The 11,749-nt window shown below is 46.2% G+C and overlaps 1 protein-coding gene across 2 annotated transcripts in view; it reads right to left on the bottom strand.

The window, feature by feature from the left end:
- Iars (isoleucyl-tRNA synthetase) overlaps positions 1–11,749 on the bottom strand; it is a 47,957-nt gene that overhangs the window by 16,494 nt on the left and 19,714 nt on the right. For both annotated transcript variants that reach the window (XM_026783002.1, XM_005355175.1), the window contains exons 14-21: positions 11,280–11,406; positions 9,979–10,052; positions 8,749–8,943; positions 6,870–6,956; positions 4,919–5,002; positions 3,919–4,063; positions 1,938–2,058; positions 416–507 (exon numbers count right to left, since the gene is read on the bottom strand). In XM_026783002.1, the coding sequence (XP_026638803.1) occupies positions 416–507; positions 1,938–2,058; positions 3,919–4,063; positions 4,919–5,002; positions 6,870–6,956; positions 8,749–8,943; positions 9,979–10,052; positions 11,280–11,406 (925 nt within the window). The remainder of the gene's footprint in view (positions 1–415; positions 508–1,937; positions 2,059–3,918; positions 4,064–4,918; positions 5,003–6,869; positions 6,957–8,748; positions 8,944–9,978; positions 10,053–11,279; positions 11,407–11,749) is intronic.

Genomic DNA, 11,749 nt, shown 5'->3' with positions numbered 1-11,749 from the left:
CCTCCCTCCCTCCCTCCCTCCCTCCTTCCCTTCCTTCTTCTTTTTCTTTTTTTCTTCTGTTTTTCAAGACAGGCAGGGTAGCTTTGGAGCCAGTCCTGGCAATTGCTCTATAGACCAGGCTGGCCTTGAACTCACAAACATCCATCACCTGCCTCTGCCTCCCCAGTGCTGGATTAAAGGTCTGTGCCACCACTGCCCAGCTGCTGTGGAGTTTTTGAGACAGAGTTTCTCTGTATAACAGCCCTAGCTGTCCTGAAACTTACTCTGTGGACCAGGCCGGCCTCGAACTCAGAGATCTGCCTGCCTCTGCCTCCTGAGTGCTGGATCAAAGGTGTGTGCCACCACCATCTGGCATTTCTTATTTTCTTTTGTCCCTGAAACTTCAGACTTTTTTGTTATTTCTACCAGTTCTTACCTTTAACCTTCTCCTGTTCATTCGGACATACCAATTGGTCAGAATATCTACAAACTTGACCAGGCGTGGCACCACAGTATATAGTCTGTAAGCTAAAAGCAAGATGTCAGTTAAGGAGCCCAGGCCGGGCCTTGCAGTGGGCCAGGAAGAGCTGGATGATAAAGAATTAGCAACCCTTCAATCTAAGATGCTCCACCCCGCAAGGGAACAGTGAGAATCAGAATCAACCAATCAGATGGCTCATGTATCAAGAACATGACACGGCAGCCGAGGTGTTCATGACAGTGAGCAAAAATGATAGTGAGCTACAAGCAAACCCACACAGATGAGAAAAACTGAATCCCTCTTCTAGGTGACTATGCAGCATGGTGTACTCAGAATGGTTGGACCGGACCAACAGAAGCTAGCTCCACATCACTCACTGTGTTCCTCCTACCCTAACTAGAATGTAGCAGAAAGCCTTAGATGCTGAGAGGCATAGCACGTGCCAGCAGAGCTTGACCAGGGGCCAATTTGCCCTGCAGAAAATATCTGGCCAAGTCTGAGGAGATAACTCTCATGGTGTAAATATGTGGAGTAGCAACATTGCTCTTTCCACTGAGTGACGTGGGGATGCTGCTAAGAATCTTACAAAGCACAGCACAGGACAGCCCCCACTGAGGAGAATGATCCAGGCAAACTGCTGACAGTACCATTGCTGCACCACAAGAAGATGCAAAGGACTGAGTTCATAGAAACCAGAATCCAGGGCCATAGTCATTAGCTGGCCAAACACTTCTAGACAGGTGGTCTCACCAATGGGGGCCTTTCCTGTCGAAGAGGAAAGGCCAGTCCATACTACGTCTAGAGTTGACCACACTTCACTTTCTGGAAGTCTGAGATTCCTATTTTCAGGTTTCACCTTCTAGAGTGAAGTGAACCTCAGGAGCAGCTCATGAGGTTCACGCACAGCATGGACCCAGAAGCAGCTCTTTCCGAGGGAGCTCACAGTAACTGGCAACCCCCACGGGATGCCATCACTACCCCGTACACATGCTCCCTCATGGTTTTATTGAGGGAAACATTGTGAGCACGCAGGGGACAGGTGAACAAAGCTGGGACCTGGTCTGGGCCAGGAGTTGTCTCCCGAGGGTGACGAGCCTCCTGTGCACAGCCCTCATTATACAGACACTGACCTACCAGCTCCTATGCAGACTGGGCTCTGTTCTCCAGGTGTGCTACGTGCAGATTCAGCTGCGTGGGAAGCCATGGCAGCTAGTGTAGAAAGGTGGTAGGGTTCCCAGACGACAGATCAGCTGCACCACCACAGTCTGCACTCCTCACACTAAATGTCCCAGAGCCCTTTACAACTAGCGGGCCTCATGAAAACTATACTTCAGGATTACTGAAAAAAAAAAATTATCTGTGTTCTCTCTCAAAAATGTCCTCCATGCTAATAAGGGAAAAGTTAAAATGACAAAAGAACAATTATAAAGAGAGTAAATAGTCCTCGTCCCCAGGAAGACAGCATAAGAAGACTCACCTGCCATTTCAGTCTCAAAGAATCCAATGAGAGACTGCATGAAGGACAGAATCCACCGGTCAGTGATGTTAGGGCTTTCTCTGACTGTGTGCTCATTGTACAAGAATTCCACTCCATCTTCCTGTGGACAGACAGCCAGTGAGATGTTCACATGCACAAAGAGGGAACTAATACCAGAGAAAAACAACTTTAATTTTCAATAAAGTGTGTGGGTGTGTTTGCAAATGTGCATGAGCCTGTGTGCACCTGTGCACCTGTGTCCATGGAGGTCAGAAAAGGGCACTGGATCCCCTGGAGCTCGAGTTACATGTGAACGTGAGCCACATAATATGGGTGCTGGAAACCAAATTCAGGTCTTTTGGAAAAACAAGTATTCTTACCCTTTGTGCCATCTCTCTAGGCCTACCAAATGCTTTCCATCAGTAAAATGAAACGGAGTAACAAAAATACAAAATGATACTAGCAAGCTGGAATTTGACATTCAGGATGAGCACCATCAAATTCCCAATGAACCCCGATTTTAAATAAAATTGGAGGACTTAGGATTGGGGTTACTGTAAGGTAACTCAGGAGACTGCAAAACCTTCTAGAACTAGATGATCCCTTACACACTGCAACAGAGCCAGGAAACCTGAAACCCCCTCATGTTTCAGCAGAACCCCTCAAATCTCAGCTGGAACCCCTCACATCTCACCCAGAACCCCTCATATCTGCTTTGCGAGAACCCTCCCTGACCCTGAGAGCACACTGAACTCCCTGCAGTTGGGCTTCTCAGACAGCCGCTTGCCAGCAGATGTGGTGAGGACTATTCGCTTGGTTTGAGCGCCTCACAGTGGGTGCAGTCTTGTTATGTACAGCCTTGCTCTGAGGGCAGGTGTGAGTTCCACACCAACAGAAATCTGCAAAGCATGCGAGCTTCAAGAATGCTATCCCTACCTGGCACCCTACCTGGCAAAATTACAAAGAGGGGCATGCTGAATGCCTAGGGAAGTTGCCCGTCTTTCTAAATTTCCAGGGAAAGTGTACCCTGGAAGTCCTCCGTGAGTACTACTTCTGTTTTGTTTTCAGTAGAAGAGCTAAGTTGGATCCGGAGGCAGCAGAAGCAAGTGAATGGACCATTCATTCATTGTCTTACTTGCTAGTTTCTGTCTGCTCAAGGGTCACATTGTACCCACTCAGCAGTAAGTTACCAGCAGTTCTGGATAAGAAGCTGAGCACAGCAGGTGCTCCACCATAAACATGCACACCATATAAAAACACATACTAGTGATAAAGATGCTGGGCACTGATAGTAGTCAGCCTGGGTCTGAGGAGGTGGCTGCAGACAAAGGGTTCTTAGGATGGGCATCCTGAGAGCAGAGATGATGAGCAGACCAATCTGAAGCACAGGCTCACATACATCCCCACTATTATCCTCCCCCCACCCCCTCCAGAGACAGAGTTTCTCTGTATAGCCCACGCTGTCCTGGAACTCACTGTATAGACCAGGCTGGCCTCAAACTCACAGAGATCCGCCTGCCTCTGCCTCCAGGGTGCTGGGGTTAAAGGAGACCATTGTATGGCCCAACTACTATTTTTAATCCTAGCAACCCATTCTGAGCTGCTGTCACGCCAAGTCTCAGTCCAAGGCTTCCCCTTACAAATCTTGTATGACCACACTCTCAGGAAACAGGGTCTGGTCCAGTCCTTCACCAGGTAACTCTGTCAGTAGCTGACTCTTACACTGTCTCGAATTCCAGGAACGGAAGAGAACCTCACTCAAGATGAAATCTCTGGAACAAAGGAGTGGCTGACCAAACTATGACACACCTCTTTATACAGAGAAGGCCATGTCCTACAGAGGACCAGTCACCTCTTGCATCATCATGTAAGGTTTCCGCATGATTCTGGGTTATCCAACAGCAGACAACAGAAGAAATGGCCTCAAGGTCCCAGAGTCCCAACTCATAGCTCAGCATGCACAGCCCAAAGTGGCCCATACCTTGTGAAGCCTAAAGACATTCTGGACGAGAAAGCGGTATGCGTTGTACCACGGGAGAAGCACATCCTTGAGGACATCCCGCACACCTTCCTCCTTAAAGCGGAGGTTCTCTGCTCTTACTACAGGGGAATTGATCAGATATAACCTGAAGAAGCAGAATATTTACAAAAAAAGTTACGTAGGTGGTAAGCCAAGTATTACGACTGTAACCCTGAGAAGGCGAGCACTCTCGTTCCTCCTCCAATCACAGAAGTCTTTCTCTTTACTAAGGACTAAGAAGGTCAGCTCAAATCCACTTTCCTACCGAAGAGGACAGTGCTCACACTCGCACCCCCACGCAGGGGCGCACAGGATCATGAGGAGCACTGCTACACTTTGGGGGAAAATCCTCACAATAGAGAATGGGATGAATACAAATCTGACTGATGAATGAGTGGAAGGCAGCCTCTCTGTTTCTAGGATACAGGATACAGGAGTGGGTGTCACCGGTAGCATGGAGGTACTGAGCAAGTTCTCTAGGCCTTTGCAACCTAAACATGATAGATTTCAGGAGCACAACTGTTTCAAATAGTAGCTAAAAGTTCTCTAAAACCTCTTAGATGTTAAATTATTTGTTCTGGTGTAAATACATCTTATACAGTTTTGTAAGTGCAAGACCAATAATAATAATAATAATAATAATAATAATAATAATAATAATAATAATAATAATAATAATAATAATAATAATAATAATAAAGCGGGGGGGGGGATAGTTCTAATACCAACAAGATAGGGAACCTAGAAAGAAGCTGAGGTAGAGGTAGAGTCAACCTTCACCACCTGGGTGGCCAAGCACGGCTCATGGTATCCAGGACAGTTTCTAGTCCTAAGACATCAAGAACTGTAACAACTCTGTAGTTCCCACACAGAGAACCAACTCTTAAAGCATAACTATCTAGCAACCTGAGAATGGTGACTACGGACAGGAGACATACACGGGCAGAGAGCTGCTTCCTACCTGAGGGCATCAGCACCATACTTATTGATGATGGAAACTGGATCTGGGTAGTTCTTTTTCCGTTTGCTCATTTTTTGGCCATCACTTGTAAAACAGAAAGTAGAAACCAATTAAATAAGTAAACATAGCTGGTCTTTATATATGGGCGTAGACTGCATGCAAGCACACACATGCAAATCGAAAGGAGTGACAGGTATAAGCTCGTCTAAGTCGCAATGGCATGGTGGTTTTGTTTCTATGTTTAGGTTTTTCTTTTTTCTTTTGGTTCTTTTTGAGACAGAGTTTCTCTGTGCAGCCTTGGCTGTCCTGGAACTCTGTAGACCAGGCTGGTCTCACACTCAGAGGTTCACCTGCATCTGCTCCTGAGTGCTGGGACTGAAAGCTGTGCACCATCACCTCCAGGCTTTTGTTCTTTTATATTAAATTTATTTTTTGGTACCGTGTATGTATATGTCCTTGATGTATGTGTGTGAGGCATGGCCTCTCCTTCCATCTCCATGTGGGTTCCAGGGATCTGAGTCAGTCAAGTTTGCACATAAAGTGTCTCTACCTGTGGAGCCATGGAATGTCTTTGTAAATACTGTAGTAAGTCTTTATGGAAGTTTCAAGGCAGAATGGAGCAGAAAGATGATTTAGCGTTTTTTTATTCCCGAGAAACTGGAAACAGGGATGGAGAGGTAAGTGAGGGAACAAGGTCCTATGGTGGTGGAGCCATTTAATGTCATAGCTGTGCTGGTGAGAAAGTAGCATGTTCGGATGTGTGTGTGTGCAGGTGTGCGTGTGCCATGGTGTACGTGTGGAGGTCAGAGAACAACTGATAAGTTGCTTTCTCCTTCCACCTTAACATCGGTTCCGGGGAATGTCCTCAGGTCATCAGGCTTGCACAGTGTTGTGCCTGCTGAGCCATCTCACCAGCCAAGGAAACCACTAAAAGGCAGGAATGGGGGTGCAGCTAAGAGTATCTCAGTACCAACAAGATAAACACTAGAAAAACCAGGAATGTTAAGCACACAAGGTTGTCTCTGCAAGGGAAGGGGTGCGCATGCCTGTTTTCCACCCGGAAGGCTGAGAGTGGATGTTGTTAACAGCCTGGTGATCTGTGCTATCTGTAGGGCCAGGTCACACCTGAATCCCCCAGACTATTATGTTTATCTCCCTCCCTATAGACCTTTATCTTCTTTAGCTTTGTTTCTTAGTCAAGGGAACCCATCCTTAGGGAGACGTCACATATACTTTATAGGCTGGTAACGTCTAGGCTGTCTGTGTGACTGAGGCCACTCCAGATCCTCCTGTAGGCCCTTCAGCTATAGAGCCGTCTTTGTGGTGTAGGTCACATGTACTTTGCAAAAAACGTCGGTTTTGTTGTGCACATGGAATTGAGATGATGATCAGGAAGCTTGTTTCCAAAGTTGTACTGTATTTCAAAATACACTGCCCTGTGTCAGACTCTAAAAATCTGAACCAACCCTAGCGGAGGCCTGTTTAATCCAGATTTCCTCCTTGCCTCACATGGATTGTTCCTTTGTGCTTGCAGAAAAACCCACACAGGAGAGGTCACGGAACCATAGCACATACCCATAATCTCAGTACCTGAGAGCTTAGGGCAGGAGGACATTAAACCTGAGGCAACTCTGCCTCTGGAGGGTAAGACGTCTGAGACAGGTAGGCATGACCAGAGACAGGTGGATCTCTGTGAGTTCAAGACTAGCCTTGCCTATCAGATTAAATTCCAAGCCAGTCAGGGCTGCCCCCTAAGCAAAAACAACAAAAGCAAGTTTGGGACGGGAAGGAGAGTGGCACTAGAGCTCAGGGGCAGTGGTGCAAATCCCTCTATTCAAAGAGAAAATGTACGGAGGTCCAACCAGAACGCAGTTGCTCTGAACACAATTTTCAAAGCTACAATAAGAGCATCAGAGGTGAAACTCGCCACTACAGAGCGGGGAGCACCTGCCTTGCCAAGATGAGTCCGTTCACAATCACGTTCTTGAAGGGTGGTTGTCCAAAGAGGGCTGTGGCCAGCACTAGCAGGGTGTAGAACCTGGAAAACAAACAAACCAGGATAGTTCGTTAAGAGGAGAAGAGGAATCTAACAAGGAAAATGTGTATTTATGCCTGACTGTAGTGGCGCACCTTTAATCTCAGCACTTAGCTAAGAGGCAGAGACAGGCGGATCTCTGTGAGTTTGAGGCCAGCCTGGTCTATAGAGCAAGTTCTAGGACAACCTTTAAAGCTACAGAGAAACCCTGTCTCGAAAAACCAAAAAAAAAAAGAAAAACTAAAAATAGAAAATGTGTATTTATTCACTAGGTTGAACTACTTTTAGTTTTGATTCACTCTACTTCTATAATTTAATTAATTTCTTTATCTTTTACTTATGAGGTGTGTGGCGGTTAGACAACTTGTGGGAGTCTGTCTTCTCTTCCCACCACGTGGGTCCTGCAAGGGTATCTGACCTGCTGGTAAGCGCATTTACTCACTGGGCTACCTGGTCAGTCCTATATTATACATCTTGATAATCATATAAAGTGATAGACACAAATGTATCATGCCCATGACAGAGAAAAATTGGAATCTGACTGCCGAAATACAATTTTCTTAAAACAAAAATCTGCAGTGCGGAGCTGTTGGTAACACTTGCAGAAGCCCCCAGGACCAACGGAGATGCTGGCTGAGAGACAACTTCCTACAAGATCATATGGGACAGACCATGCGAAGACCGAGGCGCCACACACATACACATGCATTTAAACAAACCAACAACAAAGCCTCCGTTAATTTGTTCCCGGAAGACGCTCTAACAGTCACTGAAGTCTCAACAGCTCAAAGGTCCAGGAGAAACCACAGCAGCAGTTCCTTAAACACAACCCTGCGGCACCATCAAGGATGAATGCACCGTATCAGCACCCAGGCCACAAAGCCTGCTCACAGGAAGGTAAATGACCCCTAGTGAGCACGGCAGCACTATTTCAAACAGGGCACTGGCTAAATGGAACTAGTTCTAAAATCTCCCCACATACCTGGATTTCTCTAGAATGTTCGTGCATAGGCTGGACTTAACTAATTATTTATTTATATTTGTTTTTTTGGGGACAGGGTTTCTCTGTGTAGCTTTGGTTCCTGTCCTTGCACTCGCTCCGTAGACCAGGCTGGCCTCGAGCTCACAGAGATCCGCCTGCCTCTGCCTCTTGAGTGCTAGGCTGTTGCGGGAGGTCCTTCCGCTGCTCCAGCCAATAGCCGCTGAGATACCAGCCCATTGGGGCGTGGTCTCTCTCCCTTTAAAAAAGCGGCCACTTCCCTTCTCACTCCCTTCCTGATTGCGCAGAGGGCTGTTGTCTGGGACGGTGATCTGTAAGTTTTTTCCCCTTTAAATAAATAACCATTCTATTAATCATAATTCTAAACTGGTGTGGGGTTGTTTTTGACTTACGCCTTCGCCTTCACTAGGACTAAAGGCATGTGCCACCACCACCCAGCTAGACTTAACTTCTGAACACATTCCAATTTCTTGCACCCAACCTATTGTCAGACTTAAATGTCCAAATAAAAGATCTTAAATAAACAAGCTAAGAACAAGTATAAAGAGTTTTGTTTCAATTTAATATGTAGATATATCCCACAGTATGAAACAGTACAAGTTGTATCAATATAGCTTTATGGTAGCTAAGATTCCTACTTGAAAGACATGTTGGTGTCCATGCTAGGCAGGCAGGGCAGAACAGCCTGTCTCATTACCACATCACCACTAGGCAGACACATGTGGACACTTAAGAAACACATTTTGGTAAAGTAAAACCAACAGAAATATCCAAAGAAAGAAAGAAAGGACATACCATCCTCTGGTTTGATCGATGCCTTCGGCAATGAAGTCTGCAGGAAAAGCATCCTCAAACTCTCTCTTGCTCTCAAATGGATAATGAACCTGGGCATAGGGCATACTTCCACTCTCAAACCAACAGTCAAACACCTCGGAGACGCGCCGCAAGGCTCCTTTCCCACAGCGGGATGGGATGGTCAGGTGGTCAATGCTGAGAAACAGAAAAGTTAACTCTTCTATTCATTTACGTACAGAAGAACTTGCAGTTGAAATGCCAATCTGACAAGACTGTACTCATGTGTCACACAACGGCATTTGGTAACAAGGGACTACATGCACAATGGTGGTCCTATAAGGGTGTAACAGAGCTGAAAACTTTCTTTTGATTAGTGACATGGTACAGGTAAGGATGGGAAGCAAGAAAAACTACTGCACCGCACATGAAAGTGTGCACGGCTCACTGTAACTAACGGTGACCATAAACAACTATGCAATCAGTTTAGGCATATTTTTTTTCCTGGTTTTGAGAAAGACCCTCACTGTCCAGGCTGGCCTCGAACTAGCTAAGTAGCTGTGAACGGCACTGAACTCTGATGCATCTGCCTCTACCACTTGAGTGTCAATTACAGCAGTCACGTCTGGCTTTTATCTTAAGTACTGGGTGTATACTTACTCCCACTGTAAAACTGTACGCCATGTTACACTGCAACACCCATGTACATTGCATATATAAACATCTTGACTATACCAACAGGCCTGAGTGATGAACCTGTCTGTACCTTCTAGGTTTGTGCAAGCTCATTCCAGAATATTTGTTCAATAATAAATTTGTCTAATTATGTTCTTTTCAGAACACACATACCTAGTAGACAAGCAAAAGAAGGTGTGGTCTGGTGTGGTGGTGCACACCTTTAATCCTAGCACTAAGGCAGGAGGCAGAGGCAGGTGGATCTCTGTGAGCTCAAGGCCAGCCTAACCTACACAGTGAGTTCCGGGACAGCAAGGATCACTATATTGTGATAACTTGTCTCCAAAGGCAGAGAACACCAGGAGCCCCCAATCGGAAAGGTCATGTACCAAAGTTATCTGACACTTCAACAAGGAGGAAGGATGCATCAACACAGACCAATAGGGCTCATCAACAAAGTGTGTAACAGACCAGTGTCCTTCCGGTGCAGATCTGTAATTCCCGGTCTTACCAGGATGAACGATAGCATGACACTGAGTCAGGTGTTTGGGAACTGACCTCTCTCTGTGGAGATCTGAGACTTTGGTTCCCGACAATTCTTCAAGCTCTGCCACTGATCCGACGCAAACAACCTGTCAAAGGGCAGATAAAAGGAGAGTCTCAGAGGCGAGGAGACTGTGCAGAGGTCATGGAGGCAGCATTCTCTCAGTTTTGGAAACCTGGTTTTCTATACAAGTGGGCTAACAGAGCACTCTGGGCTGAAGGGCAGCTACCACCAACAGGGCTCATCTCTCAGGCAAGATGGGCAGCTCCAAAGAAGCCAGTGCTGACTTTGTTCCTGCCACTCCTCTAGGTCTGTAGCACAGGCCCCGTGCACCACAGCTACCACCTCAACAGGTATTTCTGGGGGATTCATCCTAATCGGATCTCCGCCTGAAATGATTAGACTATTAGCATCCTACTTTCTTCCTTGAAACTGGATCTGGTTTCTTAATCCGTGATCTTTCCAAGACAAGGCTAGAACTACTGTGCCTGGAGTACATAAAATAAAATTAGTCCAAGTAACAAGGAGTGAGGGCTGTGCTCAGGTAAAGAGCTGAAGTGCGGGTAGGTGGGTCAGGAAATGAGGACCACCTGACTGGGAGGGGTCAGAGCATCAGGAGAGAGGCGGCCCCCATGGCCTTTCTCTGCTCCTCCTTCAGTCCTGAGAACTACACTACTGCCTCTCAGGTCCTTGTAGGAAATCCACTAGACCTCAGCACTGCTGGTATGCACGGGACAGAAGGCTCTGCCATGGAATGGTGTCTGCCTACCCAAAGGTATGCATCTATACTCACATATAAACAAACACAATTCCAGACATTAAGGTATGCACCGTTTCCCCTTTTCATTATTCCTAAGTTCAGTTTAAATTTTTTTTTTGTTTTTTAAACAGAGTCTCAGTATATCCCTCTAGCTGGCCTGGAACTTGTTGTGGAGACCATGCTGGTCACAACAGGCAAGCCTCCTGCAGATCCTCTTGAGTGATGAAATTAAAGCCGTGCGTCACATGCAACAGGTCAGTTTAACTTGAAGTTAGTTCTGTAACTTAACGTTGTAGCAGGGGATGGGGTGGATTCAAAGCAACACCCTTCCACCATCTAATGTGTGGATTTCACAGGAATAAAGAAATTACTATTTCCCCCCATTTTACAGAATAAAAATTAAAAGCTGCACTTAAATAAAAGTTAGACCCCTAAATAGATTACCTTAAACTATCATGAAGGGAGACAGCAAGAATCCACACCTTAAACCATACTCATATAACATGTCAAAGAACTCCAGCGACACCCAACGCAAAGCCACCTGCCCAGTCTCACCTCCTCGAAGTCATCACTGACCCACAGTGGGATGGGCGTGCCCCAGTATCTGTTTCTGGAGATTGCCCAGTCACGTGCATCCTTCAGCCAATTTCCAAACCGTTTTTCTCGTACGAACTCTGGGACCCTGCCACAGACAGAGCACATGACCAATCACGCAAGAAGAGCAGAAGGTGGAGATGATGAACCACACCAACACAAGCCTCTGTGGCGCTATGTGGATACAACCAGCGCGTCCTATGAAAAGACTAGCACATGTTTGGGATCTTTTTTTTTGTTTGTTTTTTTGCCTATTTGACTATTCATGAGGTGGGCTGGCACTTTCAGGGAAGAGCAGCTGGGAAGGACAATGTTTCTATAAAGCCAAGGGCACAAGACACACACATATCATATACAGTTGAAGTAATGCCTGCTTATGATAGAAGATTTAAGAACTCACTTTTCAGCACTCGGGAGGCAGAGGCAGGCGG

Source organism: Microtus ochrogaster, chromosome 16 (assembly GCF_000317375.1).
Source record: "Microtus ochrogaster isolate Prairie Vole_2 chromosome 16, MicOch1.0, whole genome shotgun sequence".
In the NCBI taxonomy this organism is placed as follows: domain Eukaryota; kingdom Metazoa; phylum Chordata; class Mammalia; order Rodentia; family Cricetidae; genus Microtus; species Microtus ochrogaster.
Note: the sequence above shows the minus strand (reverse complement) of the source record. Positions and strands in the feature narration are given on the sequence as shown.